At 48.2% G+C, this 24892-nt stretch overlaps 1 protein-coding gene across 1 annotated transcript in view; it reads right to left on the bottom strand.

The window, feature by feature from the left end:
- Positions 1-100: 100 nt before the first annotated feature.
- ZBTB47 (zinc finger and BTB domain containing 47) overlaps positions 101-24892 on the bottom strand; it is a 49656-nt gene continuing 24864 nt past the window's right edge. Inside the window, exons 2-6 of the mRNA XM_072652162.1 lie at positions 23136-24677; positions 19112-19259; positions 16338-16453; positions 8807-8951; positions 101-7039 (exon numbers count right to left, since the gene is read on the bottom strand). Of these exons, the coding sequence (XP_072508263.1) occupies positions 6609-7039; positions 8807-8951; positions 16338-16453; positions 19112-19259; positions 23136-24677 (2382 nt within the window). The 3' untranslated portion in view covers positions 101-6608. The remainder of the gene's footprint in view (positions 7040-8806; positions 8952-16337; positions 16454-19111; positions 19260-23135; positions 24678-24892) is intronic.

The raw sequence follows: 24892 nt of genomic DNA, 5'->3' as shown, positions 1-24892 counted from the left end.
AGGAATTTTGGGACCATGTAGCCCAGAGGTTCTTAACTAGGGGGTCATGACCTTGTTTTATTTTTTAAATATTTTGATAATGATATTTAAATAGAATTGGTTTTCTTTGTAATCCTATGCATTTTATTTTATACATATAAAAACATTATTATGAGAAGAGGTTCATAGGCTTCACCAGACTGCCAATGGGGTCCACACAAAATGTTAAGAATCCCTGATCTTTTTAGATAAGGAATCTGAGACCCAGAGAGAAGGGACTTTCCCAAGGTCAAGGTAAGAGGCTAAGCCAAACTCAGGCTTTCTGACTCCAAATCCAGTGCTCTGTCCGCACACCCCCATCACTGCTCCTAACATGGGAAATACCAGATCAGTTATGTGCTAGTTAGGTCAGCTCCATAGATACCCCAGACCTGGGGCCAGAAACACCAACTCCTCCATATGGTAGAAGAGCATCCGGTGTCCAAGGGGAAACGTGCAAGAGGGAAGAAAAGCTACTTGTCTCTGGCCCAAAGTTTCCTGGCACAGGAGTACACTTATTCAAAGAATGCCAGGTCAGCCCCTCCGGACTGGCATCCTTAACATCCTTTTTGAAGGCATTCTGCCCAAGCTGCAATGGCTGGCCAGGGCTTGCTCGGAGCTCATGAAGGGAAGCTCAGAGATCTCTGAGCACCTAGATGGTGACTGACCTGGGTCCAGGAGAAGACCTGCCTCTTCAAATGAGGCTGGAGAGGGAAGGCTTTATTTTTAGCATCTCCACAATCCCAGTAGTAGCACTTCCACCTTGCTTGCCCTTACCTTACCATCAATGTCTTAAGACAACCATAGCTTTTGGAGAGTGGGGACCCTATCTTTTCTAAACTTCCTATCTCCCTTAGCACTGAGCATAGTATTCAATATACAAGGGTTCTTAATCAATGTTTGATTTTGTACAGAATCATAGGACCTAAGGTTGGAAAGCTCCTCAGCATTAAATCCTACAGAGTTCAACTCCCTTCATTTAATAGATGAGGAAACTGAGACCCAGAGAAGACACACTGCTCAGTGGTTTCCTGGCATCAGAATTTTTTGAAATTTATTCCAGCTCTGGGGAATATATAGTCATCTTAAAAAGGATGGAAAACCCAGTAAGCCAAGATTTTCAAGCAGGGGAATGAGTTGAGGGCCTTCTGGGTTTATAAGCAAAAGACCCGAGTTCCAATTCCAGCTCTTCTACTTCTCATTAGATATTGGAGTTACTTTGAGGGCCAGTTTCCCCACCCTTATAATGAGGGAAGTGGACCCAGGTAATTGCTAAGGCCTGGTCTAGTCTTTAAATTTATGGTTTAGTCTGCTTTCCTGCCAATCTAGGCATCCTGAGAGGACCTAGCTCCTTGGCCTTCAACTCTGCATCTCAAGATGGTGACCTCCCAAAATCCAAAACCTGTCATGCCTCTTTGGACACCAGATTAAGTATTAGCCCTTGTACCATGGGGGAAACCATAGAATTATAGACTTTCAGAACTGAAGAGGATCAACCTAATCAACCTGATCCAACCTAAGCAGACATCTTCCAGATTGTCAGGGAACTCACTCCCTTATGAGATGGCCCACCATGGAGTTGCACCAGAGCAGAGGTAAGGCAAACTCCCACCCTCTCCAAAAGAAATGCCTTTAACGTTGGGAAGAGACCAAGGCAGTTCTCTGAATTGGATGGAGAGGCTTAGGTGGAATTGCCCAGATGACCACCTTCAGGCTAAAGTAGCTACAGCAAAAGCGTGACTCCCCCCCATTCTAGCTACTCCTAACCAGTGCTCTTTCCAGTCTGCCTCTCTACTAGGGATTTTAAAAAGTAGCCCTTTCAAGGCAGTTGGGGTAGAAGCCACCAGGATGCCAAGGCTGGGCATCATACAGTAATAGACAGGAGTAGGGGTTGACCATGAGTGAATGGAGGGTGGAAAGTCTCTATGGGGCCCAGAAAAGGCCCCAGTTTTGAAGACATTTCCCAAGAAAATCCTGCAGTTGCTAGGCCAGGAATGGTTAAGGACCACAGATTAGCCAGAAAGGACCTTAGTACATCACCCTCATTTGAGATAAGGGATGGGAGAAGGGAGGGAAAGTGTTTCACCAAATGTCACACAGTTTAGCAGCAGATCTGATCTTCTCATACAAAATCTAGGAAGAGAGATTATTTGGAGGAACACTCCTCTTCCATATTTCCAATGGGTCCCCGAGGTGTGCACGGCCCTCCAGCATGGGACATATTTCTGGGGACGGAGGGGAGGGGAGGGCAGCTATCCCTTCACCCACTTCTCAGGGATAGGGCCTCATTTCCTGGGAGAAATTACTAATGGGAGAGTCTAAATGGAGAAAAGCCCAGATGTGGCTAGTAGGGTACTATGTCACCTCTGAGCATGAAACAGTAGATCGCTGTGGTTTCTGCTTCCCCTTCCATCCCACTAAGGTCAAAATGCTTTTAAGCAGATCTTTCTTTGCCCCACTCCCCATCTCTCCCCCAATACCCCCCTCAAACAATGCATGCAGCTAGGGAAGGGGGAGTTATCATATATTGATTACAGAGTTTTTCTTAAAAAAAAAAACAAAAACATTCCTCCATCAATCAACAGGAAACTGGCTACCACAATTTCCCAGGGTGAGTCTCCTTAAAACATTCCAACTCCCCCCCTGGGTTGCCCCACATCTATACAGAATAAAGTGCTTTGTTTATTAATTATTATTAATAATATTGTTTATCACACTTAAGGGTCCCATGACCAGCCCGCCCCATGGCGTGGAGTCTAATGGGCCCACGGCCACCAGCTGGAACAGCTCAAATCTGGCCTTACTAAGTGCTCTGTGTCTAGCTTCTCTATAGTTCCCTGTAGTCCCCCCCACCTCCCACCTCCCTGGCTGCCAGCCACAGTCCGTTCTACTCAGGTTGACTTTGGCTTTTGTTTTTCCTTAATGTAGGATCAACCTCTCTGACCATTCAAGTCACACAGTACCTGGGCCCCCATGTCCCAGAGGAGGAGGGGCCACATCTGTCATTAGGGCCCAGTGAGGGGGAAGTTTACATAGGTGGGCATTGCCTATTTGGGCAATATCACCACTCAAGCCCCCAGCACCACTTCAGTCCCCATTTTCAGACCCCTACCCTCCACAAGGCTGGCCCCAGTTTCCAGGGGTTTCCAGCAGGAGGTGGGGAGAAGAGGTTCATTTTCTTCCAAGTCCTTAATCTTCCTGCTCCATTTTTGACATAGCCATGGTTAAGCAGGAGGTCCTGTCTCCCAGGGCCTGGTATCAGTGGGGGAGGAGAGCAGAGGGAGGGGATTAAGGTGCAAAGAATCTTAAAAATTACCAAAAAAAAAAAAAGTTACAAAATGAAAAATAAAGGAGCTTAATCAAGAAGAATTAGCTTATGGAACTGCCTCATTTTAGGAATAGGATTACGAGCCACCTTAACTGCAACAATCCACTGCGGGAACTACTGCCTCATCTGTACGAGCTCAGCTCACACCTCCAACCAAGAAGAGGCAGGCTGCCTGAGTTTGTATTACAGTCCCAATTGGTACAGAAGGCCCTGGGCCAGCCTGAGCCCTGCTGTGGCAGCAGCCTGGAGGGGAGGGACAGGATGGGGAAGATGAGGCAGCCCACAGGATGCAAAGCCTCAGCTGGCCCATGAAGACAGGAAGAGAGGGGGAGGTGAATGTCATAAATGGCCACTTAGCCCCAGCACAGGGGAGTGAGGAAGCACATTCACGTTACTTCTGTCATATCCAAGTTTTTTCCATACACACATGCATACATACGTGCTCACACACATACTCTAATGAACACATTCACCCTAATGTCCCTCCAGCACACACACCCTGTATTTCCTTTTAGGTGGGGGATGGAGTGGGAGAGCAGCAGGCTAGAAGAAGTCGATGACCCCTGCCAGCACCCATGATAACCCTCCTAGCCAAGACCAAGCAGCTTTCACTCTCCTGCCCTGCAGCCCACCAAGAGAAAGACCATGAGGCACCTAAGCTCGCTCTGGGGCACCAGTCCTGAGAACCAGCTGGAGGGGACTGGGAGAAATTCTACAGAGTGGGTGGGTAGGTGGATGGATGGGGTTCCCTGTTAAAACTGTCATCACCCATGGAGGGCAGGCCCCCAACATGCCAGCCTCTTGGCTATGCCTTCCCCCTAAAAAAGGTATTTGTAGCACCTAGAGACCCAGAAATAAAGGGCCTAGTATTTCCCTGCTTCTATTTCTGAAGAAATTCTGACTTTTCATTGACCCAACCTTGGTCCAAGTCATTTCTTCCAATGCAGGGGGTGGGGGTGTGAGTTGGGGGGGAGGGGGCATGGTGAGGGAGCACATAGAGGGAAGAGCTATTGGCTCAGGATTCTGGGATGCTGCCCATGGGGCCAAAGCAAGAAGCAGTGAATTCCTCCCCTCAACCGTAGTAGATTCCCTCCCTCTTGCCATGGGCTCTGGCAGCATTCAACCTTTGGGGATTGGGATTGCATTTGGAGAATGACCAGTGACCCCTCAGGGGGCTTCTTTGGTTGACTGACCTCAGGATCCCCCAGAGGACAGAGTACTTGGCATTCCTACCCCAAGGTACCATCATCCTCATCCTCCCCCTCCTTCTAAACTGTAAGGCACTTTGAGAACCAAGTCCTCCCCAGCAAGTTGTGATTCCTCTAGTTTGTGTAAAGGGTCCTTTCCTCACCTGCCCTTCCCCCTACCCCCTGATCAGGCAAGAGGAAGGGATGATTTTGAAGACCCAAGCCTTGGAAAGCCCTGAGGGATGCAACCCCTCCCAGCTGAAGGCATTCCCCTCCCTAGCCTATGGACTAGCATAGAACTCTGTGGCTGGCTGAGCTTGGCTCCCATTGCCCCATGCCTACTCTCCCCATCTATGAAAAAAAGAACACAGGTTCCAAGTCCCATCTTATCAACCACCAAGGGAGGGGGCCTAAAAATTACTAAGAGAGGTTGTGTGAGGAAGGAGGCAGTTGGAAGACAATGAATCCACTGCCCTCTGCCCATAGTTGTTCTGAGGCTGATCCCCTGGGAGTGAGGGGAAGGGCTAAGCGTACCCCTGGGGCACCATTCCCAACTTCCTTTCCCAAAGTATAACCAAACAGCTGCTACTCAGTTTCCCTCCCTAGCCCTGAAATCCCTGTAGGCTTGGTCTCCTGTGATCTGGGCTCCCTCCCTGCCCATACCTGTGAGCCCCAAGGCCAGCAGCCAGGAGGAGACGGCGGGGGAGAGAAGGGAGAAATGGCATTTTGGCAAAATTGATGGGGCTTAGCCCACCCCCAATCAAAGTGAATCTAGTGCTTGTCCTGAGGTCTTTACCCCCCCAATACATATAGAGACACCAAAACACATACAGATGGTCCCCCATTCACACATTTTCCCTCTTAGAAACACACCCAAAAATAGTGGTGCACAAAGACAGGCAGACACACAGATGCATGGACACTCACATGAGTGTGCATGCATGCACAAACACACAATCCTGCACACAGACTGTACCTCACCCCATACGCATTCTCCTCGGAGCCACACACACAGACGTTGGTCTAAAAACATCCCTGGGTGGGCACAGAGACACAGAGTCTCTCAGTCACACACTATCAGACACAGAGAGACACAGACACATAGACCCCGACTCTGGGACACACATGTGCACACACACACTAGGACAGTGACCTTCATTCTCACCAGCCTCACCTCTCTGCACTGGCCCCCTCACCCACAGGGGCACACGGGGACTCTCAGAGGACCCATGGCCTTCCACTTGGGTCACTCATCTTGGGTGGCAAATGACCCACCCCTACCTTGCCTCCATCTTGATTCCTAAATCTCAACCTCCTCACCCGAGGTCCTCTGAGCCTAGATGAGAAAACTGGCATCAGCTGACCCCTACTACTCACTGCTGCCTCTCCTGCCAGCCTCTGCCCACCCCCTTACAACTCTACTCTCTCATTTTACAAATGAAGAAACTGAGACCCAGAGAGCTCCCTCACTCAAGGCAAGTAAAACCCATAGTCTAGATATGAATCTAATGACTCTTAACCCAGGTCTCTCCACTATACCATTCTGCCCTCCCAAGCCCTGTTCCTTTCCCTCTCACCAGAGCAATAGGGAACCCCCCCCAAAACTAAGTGGCACTACCTCTGGACCCCATCCAGGGCCTCAGCCTGTACCCCATTCATCCCCAACACCACCATGATGAGACCATATGAAAATGGAACTGAGTGGTCATGGAACAGGAAGGGCGTGGGAGGAGGCTGGGAGGAGCACAGGACTTCAGAACTGGAAGGGATCTTATCTAACATCTAGTCCGACTTCCTCCTAGTATAGATGAGGAAACTGAAGTTCAAAGAAGACCAGCAGCCTGCCCAAAGTCACATGGGAAAGTGGCAGAGTGAGAATCTGAGCCTGGTTCTTGGAAATCACATCAATCGCTCCTTCCACTCTACTGAGGAAAAAGAGAGGGGAGAAAAGAGAGGAACACACATGGGCTCCACTGTCCAGAGTCAATCCATGGGGTCCTTTCGGAGGTGCAGCTGGGACAAACTTGGCATGGACCAGAGGCAATGGGAGGGCTCTGGGGTAGAGCAGCAGGGCCTTAGTTGTGGCTGGCATTGACCTTCCCTGTAGAGAACAGGGGGGGTGGGGGAGGTAAGTGAGGGGGGGGCGGCAGGGTCTGGGGGAGAGGGGGCAGCAGGGGCAGGGAGTGTGAAGGGGGTGGAGGGGGCTGCGGTGGGGGAAGGCCAGGCTGGGTAGGGGTGGAGGGGGCGGCTCCCGGGGGCACTGGAGTCAGGGCCAGGGTCAGGCCTGGAGGGTGGTCACCCCCATCAGGAGTGTCCGAGGTCATCGGGTGACTGACGCGGAAACACTTCTCCTTGTGGGCCTTGAGCATGTTGGAGAAGCGGAAGCGCTGTCCGCACACGTCGCAGGGGTACGGCTTCTCGCCTGTGTGTGTCCGCCGGTGCCTCTTCATGTTGGGCCGGCTCGTGAAGCTCTTGCCGCAGATCTCGCAGATGTACGGCTTCTCACCTGTGGACGGGGAGGTGGGCCCAGTCTGGTCATCAGGGCCCTCACCCGGCCTCCAGCCATGGCCATTCCCCACCAGGGGCTCAGAGCCCAACCCAGGCATTCGCTCCCTGGCAAAGCGCTTTCCTCCCCTCCACCCCCTCATCAGACTCCCGTACACCAGAACTCTCCCTCCATTCCAGCAAGGACTCAGTAAAAGCTCGGACACCTTTTCCTCACCCTGTCATGTCATATGGCATGGAGCGAGGACCAGCAGGGTGGTTTAGATGGAAAAACCCATAGAATCAGAGTCAAAAGGTCTGAATTCAAGTCTCTGCCACAAATCCACTGAGTGACTTTGGGCAGGTCACTTGCCCTGCTGGCCTCAAGGGACTTTTGTGGTACTCTGTCTTGGAATCACAACGTCACAGTTCTGAGCCAGCCTCTGACACTCACTAGCTGTGTGACCTTGGGCAAGTCATTTCTCAACTACTTCCTCCTCTATAAAGTGGGGACGGTCCTTCCTTACACTCTCTACCTAATGGGGCCATTTTGAGAAAAGCTCTTTGTTTAAAGATACAGAAAAGGGAATTATTGTTGATTATGGACCTCAGAGCTGGAAGGAATCTCCGAGGTCGTCTGGTACAACCCTTCCATTGGCCAGATGCTCAGACAGATCTTCCCCAAGGTTATACCTAGAACAAGGGACACATTCAAATCCTTCAGCTCCAAAGCCAGTAGTCTTTTATTGTACTACATTATCTTTTCCCATGAAGGGGTAGGACTCTTCTGCTAAGGCAAGGGGTACCTGGCTCAGCTTTGATTAGATCTGAATGTAATTTCACTCATTTCACCTACTTACTCATAAATGTGGCAATCACAAGAATATTTCAAGTTATCAAAGTTATCAAAAAGCCTGTTCTTTCAAATTAAGAGCTCAGCTCACTAACTTTCCCTTTCAGCAAATATTTAATATTGCTGGGAGTGATGGTGAATGCCTGTAATCCCTAATACCGGTGAATCCCTTAAGCTCAGGACTCGAGCCTCTGTAGGACTAAGGCTGATAGGGTGTCCTGGATTCAAACGCGCATCCTCAGATCTGAAATTCATGCCTTCTTCTATACTGCGCTGAATAGTTCTCTTCTCTTCTCCCCACTCTCTGAAAGGCTCCCCACCTCCAAGGACCCAGGAATCACAAGATACCACAGCTAGAAGGGACCCTAGAGATCAATGGACCCAACTCTTTCATGTTACAGATAACATAAGATAAGAAAATAAGAAGATAAGAAAACGAAGGCTCAGAAAGAGGAAACCACTGGGTCACATGGTAGTAAGTTATTGGAAGAGTCAAAATTCAAACTCAGGTCTTTTGATTCCAAGGCCAGTGATCTTTGGGGTGGGGAGAGAAGAAAAGATAAGAAGAGAGGGGGGAAAGGGAGGGAGAGAGAAAGGGAAAGAGGAAGGAAAGGGAAAGAGAGAGACAGAGACAAAGTAGGGGGAAGAGAGAGAGAAGGAGAGAGAGGAGAGAGAGAGAGAGAGAAGGAAAGAGAGACAGAGAAGGAGAGGGACAGGGAGAGAAAGAGAAAGAACAAGACAAAACTAGCTTGGTCATCTCTTCTAAGGAGAGTTCTCTAGGTAGGTGAAGAGGGATGGAGAGAGAGAGCAAGGGGAGGGTGGGACTGCTCCCCAGGAGGGCTAATGATCCTGGGTGGAGGGGAGTTAAATGGAGGAGATGACAGGGGAAGTAGAGGGGAAGGAAGGAGGGGAGCAGGGGTCTTCAAAGGCCCTTACCTGTGTGTGTTTTCATGTGCTCATCAAAATACTGCTTCATGTTGAAGTCCTTCCCGCACCATTGGCACATAAATTGCTTGTGGCCAATGTGGATGCTCATGTGGGACCGAAGCTGGTACTTGTACTGGAAGCGCTCGTTGCAGTTCTGTCCAGGAAGGAGAAGACATGAGAAATGGGTGTGAGGACTCTGTGGCACCATCTTCAACCCCCAAGTCTTAAGTCCAGGCATGTCTGCAGATGGTTCTGGGCTTGGCTGTCCATCAAGAGAGAGGGTGGGGGTGGAGGGCAGGGCAAAGGGAGAAGAGGGAGGAGAAGCGATCTAGTACAGAAGTCTGAGAACGTCCCCCTCCCTCTGGGAGTCTAGAAAAATCAATTCAAGACTCGATTGTTGAATTCAATGAAATGCTCAGTATGTGGAAGGCCCTAAAGATACAAAAGGCAACAGTCTTGCCTCCAAGAAACATATGTTCCTGGTGGTACAAGGAATAAATACAAGATACATAAATGCAAGGTAATTTGAGGACACTGAACATGAGCTGGGGGGAGAGGTGATGTGTATTAAGGAAGGCTTTCTGTAGGAGGTGGCCCCTGAGCTAAGCCCAGAGATCACAGATGAAGTGCCAAGCCGAGGGAACAGCCACAGGCCAGTTTGACAGGAAGACAGTATTAGAAGGGGAGGGTGGTCATTAGAAGTAGGAGTGCTCAAGATGGTGAAAGAGAATAGTGTGAGATACATATGCAGAGTGGAGCTCGAACCAGGTTGTGGCAGGGCTTTAAAAGCCAATGTGAGGAGTCTGTATTTGATCTCAGAGAAAGAAGGGACTTCTGCTGGCATCAAGGTCAACCTGTGCCTGAGCAGTAACCTCATCTACATCCTGGACCACAGGTCATCCAGTTTAAAGATACCTAATGCACCCTTCCTCTCCAGGAAACTCATTCCACCCTGGACACAGTTCTGTTTGTTGGAAAGTCTGTCCTAATATTGTGCCAAAAGCTGCCTCCCTCAAAAGTCTACCCATTACTCCCGGATCTACCGACTGAGGTCAGGCAGAACAAATCTAATTCTTCTGCCTTGTGCTATTTGTAAACATCTATCCCATGAATAGCTAGAAGGCACAGCAGATAGAGCACAGGCCTAAAGTCAGGAAGATACGAAATCGAATCCAGCCTCAGACATGCATTAGCTGGAGGATCCTGAGCAAGTCACTTAACTTCTGTTTGCCTCAGTTTCCTCATCTGTAAAATGGTGATAATAATAGCACCTACCTTCCGGATTGTTGTAAGGATCAAAGGAGATCATAACTGTGAAATGCGTAGCCCACGGTAAATGCTACATGAGCTGTCATTATAATGACTGTCTCTCCCCAATTTCTTACCAAGGGTTTCTCTTCTCCAGGCCTTGGACCTTCAGTCCAATTCAATAAACATTTATTAAATATCTATTTTTCTGTCAGGCACCCTGGTAGGAAGTGGAAATCCAATGAAAAAAACCAGGAGTTTACATTTAAGTTTCTTGAACCCATCAGTGTGTTGGCTAATGTTTAACAACCAGCTCTCCAGAGGAAAAATGGAGGCATGACATACTTTTAAGTTTAATCTGCATTATTAATATTTTCCCTATGACTTTTTAAAGTCTAAACAATCAACAACACATTAAACCAAGCCCTGACCAGTAGTTTGCCCATTTCTGAGGTGTAAATGCTCCCAGCTTTCTCAAGCTGATTTGAGCTAACACTGAAGTTACTTGTGTTTCAGTCATGGTCTCCAGCGTCCTCCCCATCCTAGTTGCCCTCCAGGTCCATTCTAGTTGGCCAGAATCCCTTCTAAAATATGGTGCTCAGACCACAGTCAGCAGGACTACCGCAGATTTAGATCTGGAAAGGATCCTCTCAGGCCTCTAGTCCTACACCTTTATTTTACACATGAGGAAACTGAGGCCCACAGAGGGAAAGTGACTTGTCCGAGGTCACTAAAGTTAAAGTAAGCACCTGAGAGGCAAGATATGAACCCAGGACCTGACTCCAAAACCAGTGCTCTTTCCTCTGTATCACTGCCTTCTAGAGGTTCAGCCTCTATTAACATGCCCTAAAATTATGTTAACTTTATTTGGCTGCCATGTTACAGGACTGATTCATCCTGTGCTGGTGGTCCACTAAAACCCCCAGCCCTTTTTCATAAGAATGGTTATTCAGAGCAACCAGCTCTGGAGTCAGGAGGACATGAGTTCAAATGTGACCTCAGATACTTACCAGCTATATGATCCTGGGCAAGTCACTTAACCCCAATTGCCTCCCAAAAATAGACAGACAGACAGACAGACAGACAGACAGATAGATAGATAGATAGATAGATGATAGATAGATAGGTAGATAGATAGACAGATAGATGGACATAGATAGATAGATAGATAGATAGATAGATAGATAGATAGATAGATAGATAGATAGATAGACAGACAGACAGATAGATAGACAGACAGACAGATAGATAAAAGAATGGTTATTTAGCCATAACAACTCCCTCCTCTACTCCTTGTGTTTGTTTTAGTCTCCAAGCTCTACATTTAATTCTCTTAAATGTCATCTTCTAAATTCATTCTATCTGTTTTAGTCCATCAAAATCTTTCCAAAGACTATTTGTTGGTTTAATCACAGGCTCTGCCTTTATGACAGGCTTTAAAATGGGTCTGAAATATGCAAATTTCACCTCCCTGTGAAGTGCAAGTCATGTCATCATTTCTCTGATGGCAAGGTCTTCTTTGGCAACGAAGGACAAACACAAACACTGAATAGGGACCCAGCTAGCTGGGTAACTCAACTCCTCCTCTCCTGTCTGCCTTCCCCCCTTCCTCCTCCTCTCCACAGGAAGGTAAATCTGGATGGCCAAAAGATGCCCAGTTGACTTGGGTTTTACTGGCTCCTTTCCTTTCCTATCCCCCGTCCTGTCCTGTCCTTATACAAAACCTAAAACTTAACTGCACTCTGAAGCTGGGACCCCAATGGGCCCCTGCCTCAGGGCTCCTCTGGACCCTCCTAGCTTTAGAGCGATTACCAATAGTAACTGTTGCTGTTTCCCTCCCAGTCTGATGTCTTTCTTTTCTTGACATCATTAAAGGGGCCATGTCCTGGCTTCTTCTTTTTCTTTTTTTCCTTTTTTTTTCTAAATTTATTTTTAGTGTTCTAAATCACTACCATAAAACTTAGATGTTTTCCCCCCTTACCTACCCACCACTACCCCGCTCCTTCCCCGAGACAGCATACAATTCTATATAGGATCTATACATACATTCCTATTGAATACATTTTCACTATAGTCATGCTGTGTAGAAGAACTAAACTAAATGGGAGAAATCATATAACAAACCAAAACATTAAACACACACACAAAAAATGATCTGCTACATTCTGCGATTGAATTCCATAGTTCTTTCTCTGAATGTGGAAAGCATTTTGCCTTAGAAGATCATTGGGAATTTTTTTTTCTAAGTCCTTGCACTGCTATGAAGATCCAAGTCTACCAGAAAAAACTCACACACACTGTGGTCATTGTTGTGCACAAAGTTCTCCTAGTTCTGCTCCTTTCACTCAGCATCAGATTGTATAAGTCCTTCCAGGCCTCTCTGAAATCTTCTTGTTCATCATTTCTTATGGCGCAATAGTATTCCATTACATTCATATACCATAATTTATTCAGCCATTCCCCAATGGATGGGCATCCCCTTGATTTCCAGTTGTTGGTCCCTACAAAGAGTGCTGCTATAAATATTTTTGTACGTGTGGGACCCTTTCCCATTTTTATGATCTCTTGGGGATACAGTCCTAGAAGTGATATTGCTGGATCAGAGGGTATGCACATTTTTGTAGCCCTTTGGGCATAGTTCCAAACCGCTCTTCAGAATGGTTGGATGAGCTCACAACTCCACCAACAATGAATTAGTGTTCCAACTCTCCCACATCCTCTCCGACATTTATCATTTTCCTGTTCTGTCATGTTTGCCAATCTTATAGGTGTGATGTGGTACCTCAGAGTTGTTTTGATTTGCATCTCTCTAATTAAAAGTGATTTAGAACATTTTTTCATATGATTATAGATAGCTTTAATTTCTTCCTCTGAAAATTCACCTGTTCATATCCTTTGACCATTTATCAATTGGGGAATGATTTGTATTGTTGTAAATTTGACTCAGTTCTCTATATATTCTAGAAATGAGGCCTTTATCCTCAAGACTAGCTGTAAAAATTCTTTCCCAAATACTACATCCCTCCGAATTTTGGTTGCATTGGGTTTGGTTGTGCAACAACTTTTCAGTTTAATATAATCAAAATTATCCATCTTGCATTTCATAATGTTTTCTATCTCTTCTTTAATCAAAAATTCTTCTATTCTCCATAAATCTGACAAATACACCATTTCTTGCTCCTCCAGTTTGTTCATGGTATCATTCTTTATACCTAGGCCATGTATCCATTTGGACTTTATTCTTGTGTACAGTGTCAGGCATGGGTCTATGCCTAGTTTTCGCCACACTGTTTGTTATCCAGTTTTCCCAGCAATTTTTGTTGAACAGTGAGTTCTTCTCCCAGAAGCTGGGGTCCTTGGGTTTGTCAAACAGAAGATTGCCATATTCATTGCCTACTGTGTCTTGAGTTCCTAGCCTATTCCACTTGTCTACCCTTCTGTTTCTTAGACTGGCTGCTTCTTAAACAGGCCTATTCAAGGAATGGGCGTTGCCTCACCCTAAGTGGGCCTAAAGGGCCCAATGTCTCCCAGTGAGTGCATCCTGGGTCATCTCCAGTCATCCTGATGATTATCTGGTCACTGGAATCAGATAGCTGTGGAGGAGAAGTGAGGCTGGTGACGTGCACAGCCCTCCCTCACTCAAAACAAAGTCAAGTGCAAGTCATGTCATCATTTCTCTGGTGGCATGGTCTTCTTGAGCAACGAAGGACAAACACATTGACCAATGACCACAGATCCAAGCAGGTTTTTTTATTCAGGCAAACCAACAAGTAGCTTTAAGAAAAGAAGGTTCATTGGTGATAGAGTTTGTATAAACTGGCTACTTGTTTTCCCCTTTCTGGGGACCTCATGAAACTTTGATCTAGCTGTGAACTGTTAACATACAATATTGCTAGAGATCAATATATTCTGGGCTAAAAAATCTAAGAGGGAGGAGGTTAGGGAGAGAAATGGGATGACCAGACTCTGTGTGCACATACATGTGTCTATATGGATACATATATATATGGATGTGTGCGTAGCTCTGGCCTCTTCTGTTTGGTGGATTCCCATGAAGCACTGAGCCTCTGCCCTTTCTCTGCTTATGCAAATTCTACCCATCTCCAAGCCTGGATCCAGGTATACCCCCTCCCTCCAGGAAGCCTTCTCTCATTATTCCTGCCCACAATGATGTCTCCTCTTATTAAGTGCCTACTGTGTGCCAGGGCATTGTGCCTGGCATTACACAGCTGTTCAGCATTTGAAGTAACATTTGAATTTGAGTCTTCCTGAGTACAGGCCTAGCACTCCATCCACCATACCACTTAGCTGCCACTGGGCACATCGCATGTGTGATGGTAAGGACCCTAGACTTGGGAATCAGAGACCTGGGGTTAAGTCCTGCATGGCCTCAGGGAAGTCCCTTCCCCTCCCTGGACCTTAATTTCCTCTTTTATAAATGACAATGCTAGACCAGATTACCTCTAAGGTTCCTTCTCAGTTAGGGGATTTTGAGTCTGAAAACAGTCCAGATCATAAACTAATTCATAAAATGTTAAGGAGAGGGATGGTAGAAGATTAAAAGCAATATGATAAAATGAGAAGCAATGGAAGGAAAAACATGTCAACAGAAGCATGGCATGAGACCCAATTATACCAGATCATTCCCAGGGCATTTAAGGATAAAGATGGAAGAAAGACGAACAAACAAAAAGAAAAAGGAAAAGATGCAAAATTTTTATAACAAACTACTTTCCCTAAAGATGACAGTAGAAATATCACATCTGAACACTAACATCACAGTTCCTGAGGTGCTCAGAAGGAGAAAATGAAATAATGTTTAAGGACCATTATGAAAACAAAGAGGGAAGGAGTAGATAGATCATACCAAACTTCCCAAAAAGGTTCATGGCAGAAGGGACACCATGCTACGGATGCTGATGAGTCACATAAGATAAGGAAAGGAAGGCTTTACACAAACTTCTTTTACAGGACCCCTTCTTCCTCCTCCCCAGGGTAGAAGAAGGGAAGGGGAATGAGCTCTGGTGGCCTCTCAGTGAGACTGTCAGACAAAAAAAGAGGGACTTGGGGCTGGGAACAGGGCAGGCATAAGAACTGGTGGCTAACAGTGTTTCTGATAAAGACCTCATTTCTCAAATATATAGATAACTGAGTCAAATTTATAAGACTACAAATCATTCCCCAATTGATAAGTGGTCAAGGGATATGAACAGGCAGTTTTCAGATGAAGAAATTAAAGCTATCCATAGTCATATAAAAAAATGCTCTAAATACTATTGATTAGAGAAATGCAAATTAAAACAATTCTGAGGTACCACTTCACACTTATCAGATTGGCTGATATAACAGAAAAGGAAAATAATAAATGTTAGAGAAGATGTGGGAAAATTGAAACACTAATGCATTGTTGGTGGAGTTGTGAACTGATCCAAATGATTCTGGAGAACAATTTGGAACTATACCCAAAAAGGCTATAAAACTACACATACCCTTTGATCCAGCAATACCATTATTAGATCTGCACCCCAAAGAAATCATAAAAAAGGGGAAAAGACTCACATGCACCAAAGTATTTACAGCAGCTCTTTTTGTGATGGCAAAAATTGGAAACTGAGGGGATGCTCCTCGGTTGGGGTATGACTGAACAAGTTGTGGTATGTGAATGTAGTGGAATACTATTATGCCATAAGAAATGAGGAACAGGCAGATTTCAGAAAAATCTGGAAGGACTTATACAAAGTGATGTAAAGTGAAATAAGCAGAACTAGGAAAACATTGTACACAGCTATCAGCAACATTGTGTGATGATCAGCTATGAAAAACCTAGCTTTTCTCAGCAATACCATGATCCAAGACAATTCCAAAAGGTTTGTGATGGAAAACACTCTCCACATCCAGAGAAAAACTATGAAGTCTGAATGCCGATCCAAGCAACTATTTTTCCTTTTTTCGTTTTTTCTTTATCATGGTTTTTTCCTTTTGTTCTGATTCTTCTTTCACAATGTGAGTAATGTGGAAATATCTTTAATATGATTGTATATGCATAACCTATATAAGATGCTTGCTGTCTTGGAGAGGAGGGGAAAAGAGAGGGAGGAAAATTTGGAATTCAAAATCTTACAAAAATGAATGTTGAAAACTATCTTTACATGTAATTGGGGGAAAAGATACTATTAAGTCCAAGGGGGAAAGAAAGGAACTGGTGGCTGAGTCCCAAAGAAACTCTGGCCAAAGAGAAGATCATCACTTAACTGACGAGGCAGGGTCCCTTGATCCTTAGAAGGGTGCTTACCTCACATTTGAAAGGCTTCTCCCCGGAATGCTGCAGGGAATGAACTTTGAGTGACATGCTCCTCTTGAAAGACTTGCCACAGGTCTCGCAGGTGAAGGGCATGTCCTTGGTGTGAGCTGAGAGGTGGGTACAGGGGGTGACAGCTGTTAGAAGATCTGTTCTTCTACCTGTTTGGGGGCTGGGGTGAGGCTAGGAATGGGGCAAGCCAAGATCATCTGCATTCATGGACAAGTCCTTTTCCTTCCTCTGAGCCTCAGTTTCCTTATCAATAAAATGGTTATAATAATCCTTGCACTACCCCCATGGGGACAGAATTAAACAAATCTTAAAGTGCTACAAAAGAAAGTCTGTTGCTATTATTAACCCAAGCGTAATTCACTGCCCCAAAGTATTACCAGATCTGAAACCTCCTCAGAGCCACAGGCCAAGGAGAGGGGAGGGAGAGACAGGGTTGGTTTCAATCTGGATTGACAGTATAGCAGACTTCCTGGTCTTCAAGGGCCCTCATAAACTCACCAAAAAGCTAAGAGAACTGCTGCTAGTACCTGGAAAGGAGGATTCACAAACAGCTTTGCCATACTAAGGGTCCGTGATACTTCCTTTCCTGGTAGAGTTGGGGGTAGGGAAGGAGAGTCACGTAAGAGAGGAGCTGAGAAGAGCAATTGGAACTGGATTACCTAGACAGATTTTCAAGGTCCCATGGCAGGGGATTGGCCCAGTTGACCCCCTGATCACCAATGAACCTTTAAATTCCCTTTCTCCAAGTTGTCCCTAATCCTCTAACTTATTGTATGATCTTAGACAAGTTAATTTCCTCCTCTGGGTCTCAGTTTCTCCATCCATAAATGTAGGGAACTGAATCAAATGATATCTAAGGTTGCTGGAGGCTCTAATAGTCTCCCATCAACCCATCTGTTCTCTGCCTCCTTTGTTAGGACATCAGACCATCCTTGACATCCCCCAGAGTCATCCTTGTTCACCACCCCACCCATCCCACCAGCTCCTGTGGGATCAAATGAGTTAAGAGTGGGAAAATCCTTTAGAAACATAAAAATAATATATCATAGGACCCTAGGATAATAGATTGAGAATTAGAAGGGAACAGGAAGGATTTATTAGAATCTTCTCTTATTAGACAAATCTTCAAGGGAAGGAAACTAAAAGGGCCTTGAGATCTACCCTCTATTCAAAGGAGAAATCCCCTCTGAATCCCTCATCCCTTCAGTGATGGGGAACTCCCCACCCAAGACACCTGGTGTGGCAGGATGAACCCTGTCAGGGAACCTGGGATTGAATCCCAGCTTTGTCATTCAACAATCTGGGTGACCCTGCATGAACTGAGCCTTAATTTCCTCATCTGTAAAAGTGAGGGGGTGGACTAGATAAGTCCTAAGATGTCATCCGGCCCTAAATCCTACAGCTTCCAGAGACAGCCAGGCTCCATGTTAGACAGCTGTGGCTGTTAGGGGGTTCTTTGAACAAACTCAAATCTGCCTATTTGCCCTGTGATAATATAACTTCCCCTACATGTGTTCTAGCACTACTTCCAGGGACTACACAAAAAAACTCAGACTCCTTCTTTCATGAGATGTCTGAAGATGGTCATTTAGTGTGTGTGTGTGGTCTGTGTGTGTCTGTGTGTGTCTGTGTATGTATGTGATGTGCTACACACCCCCACCTTTACCCCCCAAATATCATCATCTTCTTCTCTAGGGTATTAGCATGAGGAGCTCTAAAATTCTCTAAGAAATATGTATTCATGTATCATGCAAGACATCAATGGTTCTCAAAGTGTGGTTTTTGGACTCTTGGGGTTCCCAAGACCTTTTTACAGGGTCCTCCAGGTCTGTTTTCATAATAATGCTAAAATGTTTTAATTTCTACCATGGTAAATATTGATAGCTAGCACCCACATAAACAAAAGCTCTTTGGGGTCCTCAATAATTTAAGAGTGCAGAGGGAACAAAAAGTTTGAGAATTATGGGTTTATGTGATTTTTAAGGCCACAGGAGATCACACGATATAAACCTGGACCAAGAAACTCATTTTACAAATAAGGAAACTGAGGCCCAGGGAAATGACATGACTTTTGCCTGAAGTCATATGGTTAGGAAGCAGCAGAGTGGGGATCTGAACCCACACTGACTTAAAAATCAGTGCTCTAACCATCACACCACACTGCCTCTAATCCTTTCCAATCTGAAGATATTATGATTCATTTTATTAGTTACTATTAGCAAGGTGGGAGAGGCAAGAGACAGATTCACCTGCTCATCACAGCATAACAAGTGCATGGTCCCCAAGACACCCTCACTGCTCCACTATGGGGTGGGACAGGAAAGGAAGTCTCTGGGAACAGGACAAGGAACAGCCCTTTGCAAATACTGGAAGGCAGAGAGACCTTGGTGGCTACTTGATTTGGACAGATTAGGACCTAGGGTCCGGAGATGGTAAATAATGCCTATGGCCACAAAAGTGGTACATAAACAACGGCGTAATTGGAAGCCAGATTCATTCTCATCTCTTTCCACCATATTCCTTCCCAAAGGACCTGCACTTATCATCTGTCCAAACCCCTCCTTATACAGAGGGGAAAGGGAAAGTCCAGTGAGGGGATGAGCCTTTTCCGGGGGTTCCCCAGTTAGGAAGGAGCAGAGTTGGGGTTCTCACCCTGGCCTCTTTTAGGGATCTTTCCTCAGCTTTGCCTAAGGCTCCTCCCAGACCCATTCCCCTCCTCCCCCCCAGTGGAATTGTCCCCATCACCTGGGACTCACCGACCATGTGCTTCCGCACGTGTGCCATGGTATAGAATTTCTTCTCACAGATCTCGCAGGAAAACTTCTTCTCTGCGTAGCCATGGACAATCTTGTTGTGCTCGTGGAGGGACCAAAGCTTCTTAAAGGCTTTGCCACACGTGACACACTGGCCGAGGAGAGGGGGAGGGGAGGGGAGGAGAGGAGAGGAAGAACTTTAGTGAGGAGGGGGTGAGCTTAGTCAGAAAGGGGAGAGAGAAGCCCCCCCCCTCCAAGGTTCCTAGGGATACCCTTCCACTTTCCAAACCTGTCTGTTTCATCCATGGGAACTGAACTCACCAAGGATCATCACCCTCCCCAACCCAGGTGGTCCATCTGGGTTTTACCCTATTTTTCCTGCTCACCTCCGTGTGCGTGTGCGTGTGTGTGTGTGTGTCTGCCTATCTGTGTGCATTCCTTAGTCTTGTATTTTCTTAACCTGAGGTCCACGGCTCCCCTAGGAGTCTGTGGATAGATTATGAGGAAACAGCTTGTGAGCTTGGATGAAAAAGATGACATTTTTATTTCCATAGGACTGTTTGCCTCTGTAATTCTAGTGATTTTACTTTATACATGTAAAAGCAACATTCTGAGAAGGGCTTTAGCAGACTGCCCAAAGGGTCCGTAACACAAAGGGGCTCTAAAAGCCCCCATCCTAGACCCTGGGTGGCCAGGCTGAGGCTGTGGGTGCCGGCTCCTGGCCATCGAACTCCCCAGCCTCTTCCCAGCCTTGGCCTGAGACAACAAATCCATCTCTGCCACCGTGTCAGCGGCCCCACAGGCCGAGGCACAGCTTTAACTACACATGACCTTCTACCTGCTCTCCGCTCAAGATGCAGCTTCCCTGGGCGCCTCAGTTCCCTCTTCAATAACAGAAGGGAGAAGTCGAGCTACTTCTTCTCTGGGATTGTGTGCAGCCCAGTGGAAACTCGGACCTGAAAACCCCTAATGCTGCTCTGAAAAAAATCACAGCATCTCAGGGTTAGGAGGGACCTTGAAGGCCACCCACCTGAATAACAAGAGATAGTCCTGCCAGTAGTCCTAGCCCGGGGCCTCTACAATCTGCTGCAATCTACCTTCCCAGATTTACAAGCACCTTCCCTCTCCCCTTCTCCCTCTCTCCTCCTCTTCCTCAGCCAGCCTGGTCTCCTAGATGGCCCCTACATATGTAAAGAGCAATCCTGACTTTGTGTCTTCACTAACTCAGCCCTGTGCCTTCAGGCCTTTCCCTGTTTCCACAGCTGCTAGTACCTTGAGAGTACCTGTATCTAATCTGCACATATCTCGTATGTACCCATTTATTTACATGCTGTCTTCCTGTTAGAAAGTGAGCTCCTTGAGGGCAGGGTCCATGCTTTTGCCCTTTCTGTATCCCCAGCACTTAGCAGAGAGCCTAACACATAACAAGTGCCTGACAGATGCTTAGGGATAGCCTGGGGTTGACTGGCATACTTTGTCCTCTCCCTTCCTACTTGGCGGCCACCTCCTCCAGGAAGCCTGACCTGACCACCCCAGCTCACTCTGGTCTCAGGTTTTTCATGTGCATGAATCTTGTCTCTCCCACCAGCCCAGGATCTCCCTGAGGACAAAGAAGAGGGCTCTTTCCCCTCCACAGTGTATAGAGAGCTAGAGTATAGAACACAGAGCTCTGGTCAGAGCTGGAAGAGAACTTGGACTTCAATTCTTATCAATAAAACAATAGGCGTGTTATGTGCAACTGTGCCATACAGGTGGGATACAAAATCTGTGAAAGCCTACGACCTCAATGGGCTGACTCACTCTGCTGGAGAGAACACGTACACAGAGGAGCATAATATGAGCTGGGGACTGGGGGTGGAGGGGAGGGACAAAGCATTTATGAACCACCTACTACGTGCCGGGTACTGCACTAAGCGCTTTACAAACGTTATCTCATTTGAACCGGGGCAAAGGAAAAATCTGGTCAACTGCTCTGGGAACGTGGGAGGAGGGAGAGCCTCCTGGTGGGCTTCCCGGAGCAAGCCATGCCAGAAATAGGCCTTGAAGGAATGTGAAAGGAGATGAGTTCTGATGTGAAGGCAGAGAGGGGGAAGATGTCATGTCAAGTTCAGGGAACAGCGAGCTCAGTGGTGGATTTTGGCTGGAAGGCAGAGAATGGGAAAAAGAGAAATAGGAAATAAGGCTAGAAAAGTAGGTTCCAAACAGATTGTGAAGGGCCTTGACTGAGGGTAAGAGGGTCAGACTTCCTCCGAGACACAAGAGGAAACCAGTGAATATTCTTAAGCAAGGGGAAACACAGTCCGCCCTGAGTCTCAGGAAGATTATCTGTGCAGCTGCATAGAGGACAGGCTGGAGATGGGAGAGACTGGAGGCAGGGAGGCCCACGAGGAGAGAATGGGCTAGGGTTCTGAAGGAGTGTGATGGTCAAGTGAGCTGTGAGAGAGGAGAAGATCAGGAGGGTCAGAAGCAGCAATTGTTTGGATATGGGAACTGAAGAACAAGGAAGGATGGAGGATGACATGAAGCATGTATTAAGCATCTACTTCATACCAGGCACTTTACATATATTATCTCAGGGGATTCTCACAACTACCTCAGGGGAGGGGGGGGGGTGGAGTTATCATTGTCCTCATTTGGCAATTGAGGAAACTGAGGCAAGCAGAGGTGAAGTGACTTGGCCAGGGTCACAAAGCTAGGAAGTTTCTGAGGCTGGATTTGAACTCAGGTCCTCCTGACTCCAGGTCCAGCATTCTATCCACTGCACCACCTGGTTGCCAGTCAGTCACCTGGGTGACTGGGAGGGTCACGGTTACCCTCAACAAAAATAAAGAAGATGGGAGATTTTGAAAGGGGAACATGGTAGGAGACAGTGTGATGCAACAGAAAACTCAATGGATTTGGAGTGAGGGGGCATAGGTTAAAATTCTGACAATGCATATGAAATTGAATGGGCTCACAAGATCTCTGGGCTATGGGGCTCTAAGCCTATGACCTGTGATCTTATAAGGTGACACTATGTCCCAACCCCCTCATCCTCTAGCATCTAAGTCCCCTCCTCCAGAGCTTGCTCTGTGCCCCATCTCATTGGAGAGCTGACTCTGCAGTTCTCGGAAACTAAGCTCAAGCCAGTCCTACCAAGCTGGACAGGCTTCAAGGACAAGCCTGGCAGCAGACCCTGTGCCTGTCCTCTGAGGCTCCAGTGAAGCGCATCACCAGAAGGACGGCCACCTGCTGGTGACTTCTGGTGCCAGCGGCTCCTGATGACCAGGGGTCACAATCTGGGTCAGTGGGGAAGGACTCATTCCAGTGGAATCACAGACACTCTTAGAAGAGCTAGGTGGCATTTATATATAGTGTTTTAGGGTTTGCAAAGACCTTTATAAATATCATCTCATCCTGTCCTCCCAACAATCCCAAGAGGTCTGTTTTATTATTTATCCTCATGTTACCCATAAGGAAACTGAGGCAAACAGGGTGAAGGGACTTGCCCAGAGTCACACAGCTAGTTAGTGCCTGAGGCCACATTTGAACTCAGGTCGTCCTGACTCCAGGTCCAGTGCTTATCTACCTCACTAACTCCATGCTCTTTGAAAGAGAAGACACATCCTAGCCCATTTCTCAGTCACAAACAAATGGTCCTAATTCTCCAGTTTACTGTGTGCCTTGTTTTCCCTGTCAGATTCCGAGCTCCTTGAGAGCAGGACCTTGGTCTGTTCTTTCACTCCTTCTGTCTCTCCAGCCCCAGGATGGCCCAGCACTTGGCTAGGCACACTGTGACTTTATTAAAGACAGGTAGCAGGATAAGAACACAAGCAAGGTGTGGGTCTGAATCTCGCCTCAACACTTGCTACCTGTACAACTGGAGGGCACCCATGGAGCCTCTCTGAGCCTCAGTATCCTCATCTCTCTAAAGGGACTCGCGGGGTTGCTGGGAGCCCTGAGTGCGGCTTTCACCATGAGCCGAGGGGGCTCTAGAATGGGCCAGGGGGGCAGGCTGAGGGCGGGGGGCTGGTGTCGGGGCTCCCACCTGGATGTTCCTCTCGCAGTCCGTCTGGTGGTGCAGCAGGAGCTCGCTCTCCAGCAGGAAGCGCTTGCCGCACTTGTCGCAGATCTGCATGCGGCTGTGGGTCACGTTCATGTGCTTCTCCAGGTACCAGCGGTTGTTGAAGACCCGCGGGCACTTCTGGCACGGGTGATGCTGCTTCTCCTCCAGCTTCACCTTGGGGCCCAGGCCGTCCGCGGCCGGCGCGGCCAGCGGGGCATCCTTCCTCCGCTTCCGGCCTCTGCGGGCCCCCTCCTCGCCGCCCTCTTCCTCCTCCTCGCCCGACGCCCCCTGCTTGGCGCCCTCCCGAGACCTGGTGGCCACGCTGCCCCTCGGAGCCTGACTCGTGCGGGAGCCCTGCCCGGCGGGCCTCGACTTCTCCTTCCTGGCGCGGCCCGCCTCCTCCTCCTCCTCCTCGTCGGTGGTCTCGGCCTCCTCTTCCTCACTCGGCTCCTCTTCCTCCTCCTCCTCCTCCCCTCCATCCCCCTCCTCCTCCTCCTCTTCTTCCTCCTCTTCTTCCTCTTCCTCCTCCTCCTCCTCCTCCTCCTCTCCCCCACTGCCGTCGGCGGCCCCCTCGTCCTCCTCCTCGTCCTCCTCCTCTCCCCGGGCCCTCTGCTCGGGGCCCAGCACCACGGTGGCCTCCCCGGCGTCGGCGGGGGGCTTCCCCTCGGGGCCTTTGGACACGTGCAGCGTCTGGTTGTTGAGGTTGACCTCGACGATGATCTGCTGCTCCGCGCTGAAGGCCGCCTGGCCGCCCAGGTCCTCCTCCGAGTCCTCGGCGCCCTCCAGCTTACACAGGGCTCCGGGCGCCGCCTCGGCGCCCCCGGCCTCCTCCTTCTCCTCCTTGTAGAAGGGCTTGGCCGACACTGGGCTCAGCCCCAAGCCGGTGCTGCCCCCCAGCCCCAAGCCGGCGCTGCCCCCCAGCCCCGCGCCATCCTCCACCCTCACCGAGAAGGGATCTGTCCCTTCGCGGGCGTAGATCTTGGGCTGCGTGGGAGCGTCGGCCTCCTGCTTGATCTCGCAGTAGTACGAGGCGGGCCCGGGGGGACACCCCCCGCCACTGCCCCCGGACCCCAGGGCCATGGCCACAGGGCCCGGTGGCCCCAGGGAGCAGGCGTCCAGCAAGTCCTGGCAGGAGGCGGCGATGTCCGCCATCTGGAGCACGGAGGCGGCGTTCAGCACGTCCTGGACGTTGGCCGCGTTGACCAGGAGTTTGGAGGTGTAGATGAAGTTGAGGATCTGCTGGAGGCCTCGGGGGGCCAGGGCCTCCAAGGACAGCTCGACCCTTTGCAGCTGCTTGTTCTGAGTGAAGAGCGAGTGAAAGAACTGGCTGTAGGCGGCCAGAACCCCCTTGTGGGCCGGGAAGACGCTGTGCTGCTGTACCAGCACCAGGTCCACGTCGCACAGGTCTGGCTGGAAGAGACGCTGCTGGTTCAGCCTGTCCATCAAACAGGTGAAATGCAGGGCCACATCCTCCACCAGGGAATACTCGGCCGATGGGTAATCAGTTGTCTTCTCAACTATCAACTGGTAGGAGACAGAAAGGGAGAGAGAAAAGACGGGGTCATGGAACGTGTCAGCAGGGAGCTCAGAGACCATATGGTCCCACCCACCCTTTCATTCACAAGGAAAGAAACTGAGACCCAGAATGGAAATATGGTGGCCCCCACAAGAAGTAAATAGTAACCTACAACTCCAGATGCTGGGCCCTTTTTACTAGATCATGTTGCCATGAAAGAAAA

Source organism: Notamacropus eugenii, chromosome 1 (genome assembly GCF_028372415.1).
Source record: "Notamacropus eugenii isolate mMacEug1 chromosome 1, mMacEug1.pri_v2, whole genome shotgun sequence".
Classification (NCBI taxonomy): Eukaryota; Metazoa; Chordata; class Mammalia; order Diprotodontia; family Macropodidae; genus Notamacropus; species Notamacropus eugenii.
This window is presented reverse-complemented; position numbering and strand designations above follow the sequence as displayed.